This window comes from Trachinotus anak, unplaced genomic scaffold, assembly GCF_046630095.1.
Source record: "Trachinotus anak isolate AG129_WGS33_773 ecotype Australia unplaced genomic scaffold, CSIRO_AGI_Tana_v1 ptg000031l, whole genome shotgun sequence".
In the NCBI taxonomy this organism is placed as follows: domain Eukaryota; kingdom Metazoa; phylum Chordata; class Actinopteri; order Carangiformes; family Carangidae; genus Trachinotus; species Trachinotus anak.
Window position 1 is genome coordinate 3,723,163 of NW_027273882.1, and position 19,275 is coordinate 3,742,437.

Genomic DNA, 19,275 nt, shown 5'->3' on the forward strand with positions numbered 1-19,275 from the left:
TATACTCTGACCTTCACGTTTACAATCTAACTATAATTTTGTGTCCTTTCTGTAATTCTACTACGTTCTATTCCATAAATATCAGGTTTCTTCCATTTTACTTCCATTAAAAGGTTTATTTGGGGAGTTTTCTCTCATTCCAGCCGAGGGTCTAAAGACAGAGGGTGTTGTCTACTGTAGAGAATTTCTGATACTAAGCTGTAATTTGGGGTTTTATTTTCACATCAAGTGGGAAGATCAACATCTATGTCTCCTCTTCAGGTCACAAACTTCTGTAAGAAATCTAGTAACCCTCATGTTTTTACAATCAAAGACAGGTGGAGACAGGAAACTGCAGACTGCACATCACTGAGGACAAACAAGTTAACTTAAACAAGCTTATTTTTAATGGATCTGCAAAATTGTTTGAATTTCCAAAGAGAACTTCTGTACCTCCCGCCCACAGTTACCCAGTGGCAAACGTTACACAACGTTACAGAAACGCTTCCAACCCAAAGAAATGTGCATGCAGGAAAAAAAAAAAAAATTCAACCCAAATAGGGAAAAAAAAAAGTAAAATAAATCATACAGACAAAAACATCAATAAACAGGACATACTGTATAATGCCGTTCTCTTGGCTGGAGGAGAAATTCAAACGTTTCTGCTTCGGTTCGGTGTCTCCGTGACAACAGCCTGAACCGACAGAATATTAAACTGTAATTTCATTGGGTGGATGTGGCTCCGCCCACCACACAGCCCCGCCCCCATCTTCCATATAAGGCACAGGACAAAATAAACCCCCACATACAAAAGGAGCTGGCCACGCCTCTGTCACTTGGTAACAAATTGTAAATGACCAAATACGGTTAGACAACAGAAAACCTCACTAAATGTACAAAATGTTAATCCTATGTTTGTCTTTTTTTGTCTGATTTTATTTTTATTTCCTCTGACTGACGGTGAGTGCTGTGGGTTGGGGGGGTGTTATAAGGGGTTAGGGTGGAAGGGAGAGGGTGTCCAACCAGGTGAGCTCAGGCAAAGGAAATATTAAAAATATGAGCTTGTCTTTTCACACTTTTTTCTTTTTCTTTCTTTCTTTTTTTTTTTACAACCTTTAAAACAAATGACAAGAAATGTGACAGGATTTCTGTTTTTATCAGAAATAAAAATGATCATTAGATGGAAGGATATGGTGTGGTGGTGGGGGGTGGTGGAGGAAGAGGAAGGGAGGGGGGATTAGACGAGTGAAGTGGTTTATTGTTTTATTCTGATAAAGAGACAGACAGAGTGTCAGTGTGCAAGAAAAACTCATGAGACAGGTTAGAGGGCGAGAGAGTTAGAGTTAGCAGTTAGAGAGAGAGAGAGAGAGAGAGAGAATATGTGTGTGTCTGTTTGTGTGATTGTGTGCGTTAGTGTGAGTGAAACAGAGGAGTTGTTCAACTGCAGCACTTGCTCTTCCAGCCTGTGACTCCGCCTCCGCTGCTGATGTCGACGTTTTCACTGTTGGGCTCTTTTACAGGCGTCTGGAAAAAAAAAAAAGTACATGTATATAATATAAATAATAACAACAATTTAGATAATTGTTTATTAAAAAAAAAAAAAAACCCAGAGTCCTACTTCTCACATATGAACATTAGCTGGTTTTCTGTATTAGTAAATTGAATGACTTCAGGTGATGAACATTATGCACAATTTTGTGACATTTTATTGATGGAGAAACTAACAATAAGATTAATCAATAATAAAAAATAATGGTAATGTTTATAATGTAAATGGCATTAACAGTACAGAGGTCGAGGTCTAACACTGTTCAAAGGTAACAGTCTGAGGAGGTATCAGCTCTCAGACATATACAAGTTGACTCTTACACAATAATCACTGGATACATTTAACATGAAATTTGAAAAATAGACGCACCAGTTCTTGAAATTCAACTATAACAACTTCACACATTGAACAAAAAAATATTTACTAAAAGAATTCAAGATGGGTCCTGTTCTTCATACATCCAGCAGGAAGAGAATTCACAGGATTATTTTAGGCTGATAACAGTAGTTAGTCTGGGCTCTGATACAGTGTCAGCCCATCTGATAAAAGTATGTTGGCTGTGAAAAGGAGATGTGTACTAACAGAGAACACCTTCATAAAATTATAGTTGCACAGTGCACACACCTTTCTGAGGATGTCTTCTGCTAACGTGAGGAAAGCCTTCTCGATGTTGATGTTGGCCTTAGCGCTCGTCTCAAAAAACCTAATGCCGTGCTCCCTCGCAATCTGTGGAGAAGAAAGGAGGGCGAGTTAGAATGACGAGTGTGGAAACAGTTGAAGAAGGTCCCGTCCAAAAATAAAGTGGCTGATCTCCTGTGTGGAACAGAGATCAGGTATCACTGGTGTTACCAACTCAAACACACAGAAGGTGTGTGTTATGAGTAAGCAGATCTGTATCTGCTATTGCTAAATCTGCAGACTGACTAGTCACTGCTAGTTTGCTTTGAGACAGAGGTCTCTTGTTTTCACTTGTTCTGGCTGAACAGATTTCAAACTGGGCGGAGCCATGTCTGAGATTACACCAAGTGAGTCAACTCTATATGCTAACAGATAGGTGACATCACCACGGTCACGCCTCTGCAAGGGGAGAACAAAAATTCCCCATCTGACAATATGAGGCATATCACATTGTAGCACAACAATGTAAACACAAAAAAAAGCATATGAGAGCAGAGGTGTGTCATCAGCTCACGTCCTCCATCTGCACTGCTCTGATGTTTTTAAAGTTCAAAACAATAAACAAGCTTTGCCCACAGTGATGACTCTTCTATGCATCATAATTAACCAAACTACAGTAGAGTGTGGACCCAGTGGTGGCGAGGGGAAATGTGTGGGTTCTGTTTTCCCCCAACTTTATTCAAAAACAGCTACAACAACAAAAAGGGCCAGACTACAACATTTGGTAGAAGAATCAAATCTCTCTTAAATTCAGGGTCTGTCCTGTCTCATGACTTTTGCTTCATGTCTTTCCTGTGCTGAAAGTCTCTCTCATCTTGCTGCTCTCTGTTTGGGCATCTTCACCTTTCTACACTCCTTCCTGGCTGTACAAGTATTAGGATTACTTGCCACACGGGCAGTATAGAGGAACGAATACCTAAAATATATATCGACATATTTCACATTAACTGACAATGACAATGTAGAATCCTGTATATTCCAGCCTCAGTGTTTTAACCCTTCATGGCTCATGGTCTGGACTGTAGATCTGAAGGACAGGGAAAATGCGGGAACTTCGATCTTGAGGAGTTGTGGCATTTATTTACTGACAAACAGCCTAAAGTGCACATATATTGAACTGCTACGTTCATAGCTACACCGCTAACTAATTACTAACAAGCTAACCCTCTGCTCCGGTCGCCGGCCTCCCCACTCTCTCTCACCTCCTATGCACGCAGCCTATGTAGTGAGGAAGGAGCTGCGTTACTTGTCTAACTATGCTTGTTTACTTCCTACTGCTGCCTCTAAACACTAAGCAAGACAAGACTGTTCCAAGTCATTTTCTAATGCCTTGGTTTAGCTTTAATGTGTGCAATATCATAACTGATCTCAGAACAGTGGAAGCTGAGTCAAAGACAGCTTGAGAAGCACACTTAGGCTGCAGCTAGTCGCCCGTCAAAGATCTCAAGTTTATCCTCAATGCAGAAACATCCAAAAAAAAAGCTGCTCCCCATCTCTGTTTCACGAGCTTCAGCCTTCGACAACAGCACACAGTGACACTCACGTAAATGACAGAAACTATAGATACAACAGCTGCATACTGCCGCCACAAGTGGGCAGTAAATTAAATGATGGATGCAAAGAGGCAATATCAGATCCTTAATGGGACAGAACGCCGCTCTGAGATGGAAGGAGAGATGTCGCTTCAACTTCGGCATCGCAGGCATTAGCTGTGATACACCTACACTCAGCATCACAAGTAGAGGCCGGGATATTTATACTGACAAATGTCCATTTTTTGTCAGACCTAATCAAAAGCACTTTGCATGATTGAAGTCATTGTCATTCTGAATTTGTTACCAGGCCCCAATTTAAAATTGCAACACTCTTGTATACAGTACAGTGAGGTTTTGTTTTAAGTACTTTCCTGGTGTCAAAATACGACAACAGTTTGTCAAGAGACTTAATTCTCACATTTCACTGTTCACAGACTGCTGAATTCCCACTAGATTGAACTGGAGGTTACAGCCTACACTCAGCATCAACAAGAAGACCGGTGGCCTTGATATTTGGAGCGGTGCAGATGTCAGTCCTTTCATCAGTACGACTTTGAAGACAGCAGTGAGCAATGCTGACAAGATCGTTTATAAAAAGGAAATCATATCTCTTCAGTGATATGGACGTGTTGTGGTTTTATAAAGTCCGAACTCAAGCAAACCAGTGTGCTGTGTAAGCAGTGCAGTTGTGTCGTAGGTGTTTTACAGCTGTTACTGCTTAGGCTGGCCTAGTTCATACAGAATACACAGTGTATTTATTATCATTTTAATGAACAGAAAGCCTATACACAGTATGTCCTGAAAATCAAATCCTCCTTAAAGTCATAATTACACAGCACTAGCTGCATCAACTTCAAACCCCCAAGAACATACAGGGATTTATGAGAATAGTTGACACAGTATAATAAACAGGATTAATCACACAATTGTAACGAAGTCTAGAGACAGAGCTGCAGTTTAAATGTGGCCAGTGGCAATAATGCACATCTGAAATCACTTAAGTTAATTTATTTAAATATAATTTGAGAGTCTAGTTCATTAGGTAAATAAACATTTGCAGCAGGTTACTTTTAAATCTTAATTTGCAAACATTTATTGGGACTTATTACATTTAAGTATTTCAGGAAGAATCATTATATAGAGTAAATTCTCTAATACTATAAGAAGAAGCCTGGTGTTGAAACTGCACCTGTTGAGACAATAAAGAGGCTCAAACATTTATCTGGCCAGACCATCCAAGCGTCTACAAAGTGTGGTTCTCCTCTAACCTTTACATTAAAGCAGCCACTAGAGAGACGCTTTGCTAATTCAATGTATAAAACATTTACATGTGCACCATTTTTCCAACTTTTGTTTTTATAGAAATCAAAAAAAAGACTTTAAGGAATTTTTTTCATTGTTTAAACAGTTCACATGGCTTATGTCCCAAGAAACTCCCACAGAACATAAGCATTTATGACATGTAAAAACAAGGCCTGTAAATTGATCATGTAGCTGCAAAGCGGCAGCAACAAATAAGCCAATCAGAACGCAGGACCTAGGTGACGAAGGGCTGCTTATAGCTGCCGCATAGGACTGCACCATCTCACCTGCTCCCCCTTGGCTTTTGGTACGACCCTCTTGTCCTCCATGTCACACTTGTTGCCTAGCAGCATCCTCTCAACATCCTCATTTGCATGCTGAAAAAGATAAAGACAGAGGTTACTTCTTCACAATACATTTAACCTTCATCGCTGATTTCACCCACACCTACTGGAACTGGCACGTTTGTTTTGACTCATTCACACTGGGACTAGATCCCATGAGTCAATCAACCCCCCTGAAACACACAGGTAATAAAAAGGTTTTGTATTTACATTTCGTTCTGTGTGTCTACACATTACTGCACATGTCTAATGGCAGAACTGGTTAGTAAGTCTGGTACAACAGCTCTGTGTCCCACATATTTATCTAGATCAGTGGTTTCCTGGTTTCCAGCTTAGAGGACTGGACCCACTCAAGGCTTCTGTTACTGATCAATCTAACAGTGATTGTCAGGATGAATGATTTGGTCTATAAAATGTAAAAAAGAAAAAACATAAATCATGCCAACTGACAATGAAACAAAAACAAATATTGACAGAACTGTGGCAAAAAAAAAAATATATATAAGTAATAGACTGATTATTAAAATAAATGCTGATTCAATCTCACAACGGATGAATTGTTTCAGCTGTAATATGTCTACCACTTTGGGCCTGTAAAAACTTAAGATCATTTTTATCATAAATTACTCTGCAAATTATTTTCTGAATTGATCAACAAATAATTTTCAGTGGAAAAAGTCTCCTTCAACAGAAAGTCCTGTTGCCATAGTTCAAGCTCACATCTTAAAATGTCTTGTTTTATCCGACCAAGTCTAAAACTCAAAGATGCTCAGTTTACTATTGTGTATGAGAAAGAGCATTATTAAATTTCCACATTTGAGAAGCTGAAACCAGGGAATGTTTTTGCCATTTTTGGATCAAAAATAACTTAAAATGTTTATTCCATTATAATAGTTGCCATTAATTTTTTGTCAATTGACAAGTGGGTTAATTGATAAATTGTTGCTGCTCTAAAATAAGCAATTCAAATTTTTAAAATTAAAATGATTTTTGGTTGAAAGTGTTACAAGTCAGATATATGCAAACTTGGAATACAGGTCGCAAGTAGATATTTTATATTTAAGGGTTTACAAAAGAAGGTTGGGAACCACTGATTTAGACTGTATTCAACGTACTTTCCAAGTAGCAGAAATCCCTGCATCCTAGTCTCTAGAGTCAATCACAATCTTTGGCACACAGAGGCACAATATGAGCAAGGTCGAGTTCTTAGTTTGCAGGAAAGGCAAAGTGTTTCCCTTTCCTCAACCGGACTCAAAGTTCTTTTAACTGTGAGGGTGAGAAAAATTACAAGAAAGCGTTCCATACAACTTTAGTCTCACCGCATCCGCTTCACTCAATAGGTAACACCTTCACACTGAGCATGTGCTGTAACATTATAGCATTTTGTTGCATCCTGGAATAAAGATAAAGCTAGATAACAGGGACTATTGATTATAACTATGACAGTTATTAATCTGGTATGTTGGAATGGATCCCAGAAGATTACTTACATAATAATAATAATAATAATAATACGTAGCAAGATAAGGAATAAGATAACAGCTTAAAACACAAAGGGGGGTGCACCAACACAGAAAAGCAACAGAGAAATGGAAGCTTAGCCAGAGGCCTAACTACCCACAGAGATGCATCTACCTCTCACAGGGGTGAGCTCAGCAGCAGGACAAACTGACCATATGTTACAGACAGCTTGTCTCCTCTGATAATCGCCCTGATTGGTTTCTGAAATATCAGCCCTGTTGGAGGCTGATGTCACTAAATGATACATACAATAGTCTACACAACCTTTTCATATGGCCTTAAATCCAACACGACAAAATGCAAAGGGAAACAGTGTCCTCACAGATCCTATGAAATCCTCTCTCAGCAACCCAGCCCGTATTGTGTTACAGTATTAGCAGATATAAAATCTCCCTGATTAACCGTATACAGCTTCTAAAGAACTATCATTGTTTACATTATGCTGGGAGCGTTCTGATATCCAACAGTTAAACAGTGTTAACAGTACAAAGGTGCAGTGAGTCAGGTGCATGTGGACATCTGGCTCATCTGATGTGATTTACTCACAGGCTCCTGCTCCACAGCTCACTGCGCACAGATCAGCTAGCTAGTTAGCCACGTTGGCTGCATTCCCTTAAGTATTTGTCACTTTGTCATTACGCCAAAAGATAAAAACAAAAGATACAAAAGGAGCGCCGACGCTTAACTCTCTGAAAGCCTCATAAAATCTCCTCAAGATCTTGAACAAGCATCATACACCCACATGCTGATATTGGTCAGTGAGCCTGAGGAGACTTTGTGTGTCTTTAGTTTTTACCTCGTCAATGTTGCGCAGCCATTTGCTGATGTTTTCGAAGCTCTTGGCGTTGGTGATGTCGTAGACCAGCATGATGCCCATGGCTCCTCTGTAGTAGGAGGTGGTGATGGTGTGGAACCGCTCCTGGCCCGCTGTGTCCCTAAACACACACACACACACACACACACACACACACACACACACACGAGGGCAACATTTGGTATTAATTCTTTTCTTGTATTAATTCCAGCCCTCAACCAAAACAATAAATGGTTCAGTAACTACGTTTGTCACTGCTCCACAGCTCAAATTGGCCATAAAATACATGCAGCGTTTGATCAGAGCCAAGGATTGCTTCATAGATGTTGATATTTTTCAATTTCTATCCATGCTATCCAGAACACTTATCAGCTACAAAATTTAATATATTTTGTTAGAAATGTAAGACATAATAAGACTAATTATTATTCATCACATAGCATTAAGATACATTATTTTGTTAGATCTCTACTTTGCTCACTCTTAACTGAGAAAATCATTTATGTGAGTCACAGGCCATCAAGGTGTGCTAGACGTGTCATTTAGGGCTGCAACTTACAATTATTTTCATCATGAATCAATATGCTAATTTTATTTATCAATTAATTGTTTAGTCTTTGAAAATGTCAAACAAATTGTGTCAAAACCGCCCATGACAACTTTGCAAATGTCTTGTTTTTGACCAAAAGTCCAAATACCCCAAAATATTCAGTTTATAATATGACAAAGAAAAGCAGCAAATCTTCTCATTAGCTTCTCATTTAGTTTGGCTGAAACTTCTGCAAACTTGGCACCTTTTCACAATATTTGCTTAAAAAATGACCGATACAATGATACTGATGCAATGAAATGATTGACAACTAATCATTTCAGCTCTTGTGTCAATGTCACGTAACTGAAGCTGATACAAGTTATAATATTTTAAAAACTTGTGCTCCATCTGAGAAGCAGGCTAAGATATTGAATTCAAGTTGAACCTGGTGCACACACATTAAAATCCACCTCAGGCGAACCATGTCCCCTTGCACGTCTGCACTGGCATGCACCTCAACTATGACATTTTTCTGTCTGGGGAAACCCTGCCAACATCCATCTCATACTGCTGATTTAGGAAAGGAGAAGCAGCCCAGGAGCACCAGCCTCACATCAGCAACTCAAACTTACGTTTATCGAGGTTGTTTCACTACAATCTCTGAAATACTAACAGAACTGTATGAAAGTACAACTTTACTCCAACTGTGATCTGGTGAGTGTGACCACGTCCTGAGGCAATACACAAAGATTAAATCCAGACATAACGTGCTTGGACAGGAAGAGGAGAATATGGGATGTGAACAGAGAGTGTAATGCACACAGCTGCAGCAGAGGCCTAATGGACAGTATCAGGCCAAATGTTATCAAGTCTCAGATCGTATCAAAATCACAAATGGATGCAGACCATACATTATGAGTTTCACATGTGCTTGCAAAAGCTTTTATTGTATTATCTACACTTTGTTATACACATCTGTATAGAATTTAATATATGCACAAGTCACAAAGGCTACAGAGATGTTCGGAGAAGAGCCTTCAGTATAAGCAAAACATAGACCCTTGCCTTTTTTTAACTGTCAAGACATGAGTAGGAGTTTATATAACCACACAACAACAACATGCCTCTATCACATTTCTATGTCCTCTCTGTTTTTTGGTGCTAGAGAAAGATAAACATACGTTGTCGAGTTTTTTCTTAATTATTGGTTTGTACAAAAACAGTGAAAAGCGCCTGTCACAATTTCCTAAAACTCAAGCTGATATACTGTATTTAAATTACTTGTAAAACCCAGAGATATTCAGTTTACTCTCAGAGGAGGCTGAGAAAATCTGCATACATTCACATTCACTTGTCACATTTTACCAACAACTTTGTGTTGTTTTAGAAGACGTCTGTAAACATGACTGTTCAGCTCTGTAGGTCTGAATTTCATTCAGTGTTTCAGGGTATTTACTCACACATTACAGCTTGAATCACTTACGAACTCACCACCTAACGGGAGCTCATTCTTAACTTGGGATCTTCACTTCATCTCACAGCCTTGATGAATAAAGACGGGGAAAAAGAAAGTTGGTGGACCTTGAGTTAAGATCATTTTGTCAAACTACCACTATAATGTCCTGAATGGTTCTTAATAAGTAAGTCTGCTCAAGTCCTGCAGAACAGTTCCCCTATTTTCATTTTCCTTTATTCTGGACTGTCTGACAAAACAAGACATTATAAGACATTATGGGAACTTGTGATTGACATTTTCTGACATAGATCAAATAATCAATCATTTAATAGGGCTGCAACTAACTATTTTCACTATCGAGTAATCTGCCAGTTACTCTCTAAATTAATCAATTAATTGTTTTGTCCATTGAATAGTGAAACACACCCGTTTGAATTTCCAGCAGCTCAATATAATTCCTCCAGTGTCTTGTTTGCCTGACCAGAGGTCTCTAACCCAAAAATATTCAGTTTACTATCATCTACAAACAAATGCATCACATCCTTAGATTTAGAAGTTGCAGCCCCACATATAATCTTATTACATCTCTGTTAACCTAAATTCCATATTAATGTGATAAAAATGTTGGTTATGTTTATGTTTTGCAAAATAAAATGTTACAAATCAAGTCAATTCAGTTGAGAAAAATCAACTGTTGTGGAGTAACACAACAACTCTGCAGCACATCTCCTGGCGGACTGACCACCACTGACCATTTCCTGTTCTGACATATTTCTGGACTTGAGGGAGGTATGTCAAGCAGATGTTTCACTATGTTGTAACAAAAGATGATTTTTACCAAAGTTAGAGTAGTTTTCAGCCATGCACACTACTGTTTGGTTACGAATACATACAGAGCCTTGACATGGGGACAGAAACCAAAAATGACACGTCTCATAATAATCCACTGACTCACCAGATCTGTAGTTTGATCTTCTTTCCTTGTAATTCAACAGTTTTGATCTTGAAGTCTATTCCTGTGGAAGAAAACAAACATATCAGCATACACCAAATCTATTATAAAAGAGGCATGCACTGGAAGCATGTGCAGCCCCAACAATGAGAAAGAGGTGGATGGATAAATGGAGGCCTACAAACAGACACTTAAGCACTGATGTATGGAGAAAGAGAAACCCAGTGACAGAAAAATGGAGACATCAACAATAGAGAATGAGAAACAACCAAAGAAAGGCAGCTAGGAAGAGAGGGAAGTGGAAAGTGAGTGACAATTGTTTCCATCAGGGAGACAATAACATTATCTCTTCCTGATTCTGCAGTGTCATGCCCAGACCTTGAGCCTATCAGCAGACAGCTGTGGGATCAGCAGCTGGCTAACAATGAGCATGAGCGTGCAAACACACACACACATACACACTAACACACAAACCAGGTTACTGAGTGAAATCAGGTTAAGGCAGGAAAATTGAGAACAATAACATCATTACTGTAAAACCCTGTACTTAAACACAGCTGGTTAGAAACATGACGGTATGTTTTAAGTGTATTAGTGATATGTGACGTTCAAGCCTTGAAGAGTTTATTGGTGCAGTGAGAGGGGACTGTGGTGGGAGAGCACACCACTTTTTCTTATGTGTGAATGCCTTTGAATTTTACAAATAACCAACTGTTCAGCAGTGGAAACTTATTGAGGATTATTTTTCAGTTTCCGTATTCACTGGACTTTGGATTTAATTATTTTGGATACAAAGACAGAGCACAACGTGTACTGATGTTTCCTTTCATCCAGAAGGTTTATTGCCTTCATGTTTTTCTTGGCCTCCTGTCCTTTCTATTTCATCTTACTTATTATGTCCTTTTACATCTGTACTTTTTAAAGTGCTACGACTTCACATCTGCATTTTTCAAGTGTCACAACAGGAACTACTCAGGTGGCGATCTTGACTCACCTGAGAGCAAGGGAATTTAGGATTTCTGTCATGGCAAAACTATAACTTACCAAAGAAGAAAGAATTTAGGACTGAATCTAGTCAATTAATCGATTCATTGACAGGAAAAATGCAAAACCTTTGGTGGTTCCAGCTTCACAAATGTAAAGATTTTCTGCTTTTGTCTTATCTTTGCATTATGGACTTCTTATAGGACAAAACAACACATCTGAAGACATCATCTTGGTATCTGGAAACTTTTGATGGGCTTTTTTTCTTTAACTTTCTTTCAACAAATGAATCCCTTTTCTAAACGTTGTTAGTTGCAGCCTTAAAGCATTTAGAAACATTATGAAGACTGAGACAGTGTCATGGGGCTGAAACTAAAATTAAAGTAGATTATCAATAAAGCTGCAGATGATTTTTTTGATTAAGAGATAAATCATTTGCTTGCAATACTTAAAATGTTGCAAAAAATTAAAAAACGCCCAGAATGAGTTCCAAGTTCCAAGGTGACATTTTACAAATTGCTTTTAACCAAAAAATATTAAATTTAATTACAAGAGAACTACTGAATATTTGGGCTTTTTTTCAAAATGTTGTCCATAAATTTTCTGTCTAATCAATTTCCTGACTGATTGTTTCAACGCCAAATAATTTCACAATTTTTGGTGAAATAAACAAAATTATCATCTTTATCAAAACTGGAAAGGCCTTGTGGAGGCCTGTTCAAAGCAGTGATTCATTTTTGGCAAAAAAGTTGTGTCTCCCTGTTTAATACTGAGCTGTCAGTTCTGCTCTGGTCAGAAACTGTGGTTAGTTAAAAAGACCAAGAAACAGCTGTGCTCTAGGTGGGGCTGGGGCCATAGAATAATGAAGGAACTGGCTGCCAAAGTATGACTAACTAAATATTATTCACACCCCAGAGAGAGGCAGGAGGAAAACAAAGATACAGTTGGATAGAAAGAAAAAGAGACAACGGGAAAGGAGGGGAGATAGATGATTTGCAAATAAACACAACTAAGTCTGCCTACACTGACATTAACCTCAAAAACCTACAACGGGAGATACAGGCATGGAAACTGGGGATAACACTGAAGTAAAAGCAATCGAGTCTTCGTCAACAATTACTAAAAGGTTAAGCACTCAAAATCAAGCTCAGCAGGGATCACGTAATATTGGTGCGTTTCCTGGTGAGGAGTAAAAACACAGTGAATGAGGTGACGTGCACTGACAAGCTGTCAAGAAAATATGAGCATTGTGCAATCACACGACACTGACCCAGTCACTGGAAAAGTGGGCATACTTCACCTCAAGGGAAAGACGCTTTCTATTACAGTCCAAAGCTGAACTGGAAGTCTTAACAGAAAGTACATGGTTTATGGCCGGCTTTCTTTTAAATCCCACAGAACCCCACTCCTTCCATAAGTATGAATTCCACTGAATCTATTTGCCAGTTTCCATGCAAAATTCATGATGTGTTGTGGAAAGAGATTTCAGATTGCAGCATTATGCATATTCAGCACTCTTATCTGCATAACCTCTAATCTATAAGGGGGGAGGTGCAGGGAGAGGGACAGTCAGAGGAGAGGATTGGAAATGAAGTTGGGACACGGATTGGGGAGGGGGGTTTCCAGTGGGGGTATTTTGAGAAGCAGCTGTGCATCTGTGTCTCTGAAGGTATGAATACTGTGTCAGAGGAAGAACACACTCCTGCTTCATGTGTCCTGGCTCTGCTGTTTCTTCCCAAAGTTCATTTCCTTTTAGAGATGTTCCAATCCCATTTTTTCCCCTAACTGAAAGCTGAACCTGTGTATCAGCCGTCACCGAGTACCAATCCAATTCCAATCCGTTATTAAAACTGAACAGCTGTATACTACTAACCTGGTATGAATTAGAGGTTGTGTTAGACTTTCTCATTGTCCATCATTTTGACAGACATGGTCATTAAAATTCCATCATAATCTGTTACCATCCATCATTTTCATTTTTAATGATAATGATGAGACAAAGCCTATTTAATAGCATTTAATTTTGAAAACCAACTTGGATTATGCATTTATGAGGGCATGGGGAGAAAAGATGAACGCCACACTAAGCAGGTGATTGATTTTTTTTTCCCCGCAGTGACAGCAGAGAACACTAAAAAACTCATGGGTAAAGGGCAAATATGAACAATGCTGTTTTACAGAATTAGACAATTAGGATACAATTGAAATAGGAACAAACTACTGACAAGAAATTAAATTAAACTCAACTGACCTGTTGCAGCCCAGCCTGAACTCAAACCTTCCTTGAAGGATTTAAACTGGGTGCAGGCATCAAGGGAGACTGCTACAGAGGCAATTGCTGTTATGTTTTGCATCTTTGCTTCAGGCAGATGACTTGTCATGGCTGATTTTCAGGAAAATTGACTTTTTTTATCTGGGTGTAAAACTGTAAAGTTTATCAAAACAATATGTGCATAGACTTGCAATGCTTGCCGATTGCAGATCCGGTATTTAAGGCAGTATCAGAGGCATTTCCCATACTTGTATCGGGATTGGAAAAATTCTATTTTTATTCAGACTTTCTGATTTAGGTATGCATCAAGGTCTGAACCTGGTTTATATGTAGGGCCTTTCCTAAAAGCCACAAGTCCTGTCACATCTTGCAATCATTCTCCCATTGCACGACATATGTGCTGTCTGTCCATAATGTGCAGAAAGATGGAAAAGAAACTCATGTTCTCTGCTACAGCCTCTTGGAATAGTCAACAAAAATGATACAAATTGAGGAATTCAACATCTCTGGCTGAATTCAAGACTATGATAAATTTCTTGGCAAACAATTTGCCTGGGTTCTTAGATTATGTTATTTATCTGTTGGGTTTTTTTGTGTGTAAGTGCCTGTAACTTTTTAAGATGCTGTTTTGGAGGTCCCTCTTGCACAAGAGGTTTCCAACCTCAAAGGTACTTATTCTGTAAATCTGTGACCCTGTTCTCTTAATTTAACAGTGCTTTGAACATTTTTATATACTACTTTGAGGCATTCCCTAATCATATAATCATAGTGTACCGAAACGTTGGCAACCACATACTTCAGCAAAATAACAGAAAACAGAGATGAAACCACCAATCATATAAAATCACTGACTGAGGAATATGTTACCACAAGGCTGTGCATACTTCTGAAAACGCTCTGGCTTGTTAAGAAGGTCTTTACTTTCCTGACAGGCAGTGAGTCAGCTCAGGCTGGACAATATCTAAAAATCAATTTCAGTATAATCTGCATACTTAATTTGATAACGATAAAAGAAACTGCAAGTCTGGATTACATCGTTTTAAATGGATTATTTCTGGTATATTCTTAATTTTTTACACCTTAACACATTGCATGGTGCTCTGTTTAGAGTCCAGATGTAGGACAAAGACACGATGAAAAAGGGGCTTGTGACTGGATGACAACTACTTTGTCGTTTGTTACGGGACAGCTCCCAAAAGGAAAAAGTTAAATCTTTTACAGAACACACTGACATGAGGGAAATTATATTGGTTTCCAATCCCTAATGTCTATATCTCTTTAGTGCCACAGATCGTGCACCTTTTTAAACAAACTAAAGGTATGAACACTTCCTAAATTAAATGACAGCATTGACTGCTGTGGACAGTTTCAGTTCAAGCACTACAATCACACCATAAAAGCCCTGCTAACTCACAAAGTCACAAAGGATAAATTAGAAATAATGGAGCATGTTTACGGTAGTGACTCGTAGCAGCACACTGCAAGCAACACTCTGACAAAGTTAGTCTTTTAACATCCTGTAAACCACAACATTAACTTGAGTGAAACAGGTGCTTTTGGAGCTTCAAATAAAATTTTGCTTTAGAGAAAAAAAAAACGATGTGGTGTTGAATTAAGTTTTTTTCCCTTAGGTGAGGTAAAATACCACCTGCAGCTGAAAATGCACACAGGCATTGAAATACTTGACCTTCTACCCAACATGGCAGGGAGCGCACACTGCAAGGAGCAAAGGTCACTACTGGTCTTTGTTGAAGAACCTGTCGGACTGCTGCCCGGCATCTCACCAACATCACACATATTTCCTCTGAACCGGCAGAGCTCTGATATTGGGGCTTTACCTCAAACAAATCATATAATCACCATGATTTTGTTCCTATTTGCCAGCGCACACTACGAGTCCATTTTGAGAAACACGACTTGAGTGTAATATTACACAAATCGCAGGCTGATTGCAAGACAAAGCAAAGCCTAAACATTGACAAATCCATAAACAAATCCATAAATACATACATGTGACAGCAAGATTTGCAGCACATCAACAGTTCATGGCTGTACCTCAACAAATCTAATCTAGCCTGGATGCCACTGGGAACACTGTTGCCCATTATGGTTGTGTGTTCTTCGGCATTGAGTCAGGAGGAGTTGTCAACACTCAGGTTTCAAAAAACAGGGCTTGAAAGTAATGCTCAATCAAGAGATCAAGGTTATAATACCAGCGCACTGCAAACAGTCAGCTTCATGTGGTTCAGCAAAACACATCTAATGTTACATTATTACTCAGCACTGATCTTAAGCAACAGCAGTAAATGGAGCCTTCACTTGGGCCATGCAGGGGTTTGACATAGCTTGACACTTGACTCATGTGAGCATGATGTTGAACGCATGCGTAGAAAACAGAGAGGAAAAAAAAGCCGATGATACCACCATGATGAATTGTTTATGGTTCTCCTCTGAACAGACATGGAAAGTATATTACTTGCGCACTTCAGTATAAATCAGAGGCACTTGTACTTCAGCATTTTCGGGTTAGATTTCTGTTACTGTATACTTATATCCCACTAAATTTCAGGGGAAAATCTTGTAGCACTTACTCCACTACAATCATTTGACAGCTATAACTAATTACTAATACTAGTTACATCACATAGTCAGACTTTAGATACACCACATTAAGACGATAAGTAATGGTAACTTTCTGGATTAATCAACTATCCATTTAGTCTATGAAATAGACATAAATAATAGTGAAAAACACCTATTCAATCTTCCCACGGTAAAGGTGACATCAAAGATTTGTTTAAGTTGTCTGTCCAGTTCAAAATTCAAAGATATTTCTTGAACTTTCACTTATGATGAAGAAAGGCAGCAAATCATCACATCTGAGAAACAGGCAACAGGAAACGTTCAACATTTTTGCTTCTGAAGTTGCTGCAACAATAGAACTGTTATCAGAATAGTTGCTGACTATTTTACTTTCAAACAACAAATCCATTAATCAACTAAGTGTTACAGCTCTACAAAACATTACCTCCATAAAAAGATATAACGCAGTGGTCTAGATAAGACTCAGCTACAACATGAAGATGCTGTGTGTATATATATATATATATATATATATATATATATATATATATATATATATATATATATATATATCTCAATCTAGCAGTTGATATATTGCAGTAACAAATATATATAATATGTGTGTGTATATTTGGAGTTATAGATATATGGAGAGATATCCATAAGTAATAGTTTTATTTCCATTATGTCCATGATCCAGAGATTTGTTACCTTTAAGCTAACAAGAAAAGCACGAATGAATATTGTTATATAGGATGACATTAGCATGTAAATGACAGTTCAGTGCTGGTTTAACCCCAGCACGGCCCTCTATTGCTGCTAGCCTAGTTAGCTTATCAGACACTGGGTCAACTGACATGACAGCAATTCCTCTAGTTCCTAAACCAGTTATACGTGCCATTGCTGGCAAGCTAAACGAAAATATCACTCCTGTTTTATTATTGGTTCCCGTTTTGTTATTAGCCCCAGTCATTTGAAAAAAAGGGGTAACTAGGGTTCAGCCAAGAGCTCGTAAAGCTGCACAACTAGCTTTCCAGCTAACCTGTGCAGGCCTGGAGAGCCGATGCATGCTGATAGCACATTGGCTAACCAAACATGTCCTGCCTACCATTTCCAGCTGCAGGGTAGAGTCAAGCCAGTCTCCCAGCTGTCAAAGCAGTCAAAATCAGAAACTCCCGCAGCCTCTTACCTATGGTGGAGATGAAGGTTGTGTTGAAGGCGTCGTCGGAGAAGCGGAACAGCACACAGGTCTTCCCCACGCCCGAGTCTCCGATCAGAAGCAGCTTGAACAGCAAGTCGTACGTCTTCTTCGCCATTGAAAAATAGCTTGTGTTTACCCAGATAGATAGATTAAAAAAAAAACAAAAACAAAAAACGAATAACCTATCACGCCTTTGTGAAGTCTACAGCCAGCTCCTTCGCCAAACCGACAAACCGCCCCGCTCCTCTTGACTGTTAACAGTTAACAATCTGGGATTTGTTGATTAGCTTGGCGAGCTAGTTGGCTAAATACCACCCAAATAACGTGTCCGTAGACGTGTCCGAGAAGTTATATTTCCCGAGCCCGACTGTTTTCCCCCCTACAGCATGAGGACAGAAAGCAAAAATAGGATCTCCTCCCGTGTGATTCCTCTTTTCCACTCTTTCTTTTCTCCCACACAGTCGGGACAAAATGGCTCCTCTCTCTCTCTCTCTCTCTCTCTCTTTACCCCGACTCACTCTTTCTTCAAACTAACGGCGAGCTAATTCAAATTCTCGGCACAACCCGTCATTCCAGAGCTCCGCCACAAGCTCGACCGAGAGAAATCTGGAAGAAAAACCTCAACGTCAAAGTGTGACAAATTCGCTGTCTGTGCCGGAGTTATTTCGCCTTTTTCTCTGGAGAGATTAGGACCGAAATACAGACGACCGCCGTCGCCTTCGAATGGGAGCCACCACGGCGACACCCTGGGCCCACGACCACGCCCCTTCCTCCGCCCCTTCTGTCAACTCTCACCGCTCTGATTGGTCGATGCTGCTTTCAGTCCAAGAGGCGCCCGGATGTCATTGGTTATGTTCGCGAACATCCAGGGGTAAGTGGGCGTGTCTTAGAGTGACAGAAAGGGCAAATGCTACTGCGTATGTCGCGCAGACATTAAGGCTCAAATCTCCATATGCTTCAATGTAAGAAATGTATCCATCGAGCCAATATGGCGGCCAGTTTCATGCGGATCTTATATAGCCGGGGTGTGTTTCGCTTTTTCATGGCAAGCTGGCATTTGACGCGTTGACTATCCCAGCTGTGAGTCAGGCAAAGTGATGTCATATATAAGTACTTCTGTGCTTGTTACGGGCGTTTCCCACATCCTCTGCTTTGAGAGCTGTGGGGACATGAATCCTCTACAGTTTCTTCATGACTGAGAGAGTAAATGCATGTACACATCATTACTGTAGACCTGGCTTTGGGCTTTGTGTATGTGTGTGTGTGTGTGTGTGTGTGTGTGTGTGTTACTCTTTCCTTCTTCCGCCTGTCAGAGCAGTTTAACTCTTAGACACTCCTCAGGAATGCTGAGTATGCCCTGCTTTCTGCTGCCAAGTACAGACTTGAAACAAACTAAGAAAGAAAGATATAAAGAACAAGAGAGAGAAAAGAGCCAGAGACAAGGAAAAGAATGAAGACTTAGATTTGGGAGTCTGCAGCCACCCTTGGCAGCTCTGTGCTGTATTGGTCATTGTAAAGGAAAATAAATAAACCAAAGTATTACAAAAACTAACATTTTTGACCTTGGTGCAGG

At 39.4% G+C, this 19,275-nt stretch overlaps 1 protein-coding gene across 1 annotated transcript; it reads right to left on the reverse strand.

Annotated features, from left to right (window-relative positions):
• Window positions 1–363: 363 nt before the first annotated feature.
• On the reverse strand, window positions 364–18,445 carry rab10 (RAB10, member RAS oncogene family). Its single transcript, XM_071467536.1, has 6 exons — window positions 17,691–18,445; window positions 10,666–10,726; window positions 7,705–7,843; window positions 5,331–5,420; window positions 2,153–2,254; window positions 364–1,503 (listed from the first exon to the last, which is right to left on the reverse strand). Exons 1-6 carry the CDS (start codon window positions 17,815–17,817, stop codon window positions 1,417–1,419), a joined length of 606 nt encoding a protein of 201 aa, XP_071323637.1. The 5' UTR covers window positions 17,818–18,445; the 3' UTR covers window positions 364–1,416.
• Between the last annotated feature and the right edge of the window lie 830 nt (window positions 18,446–19,275).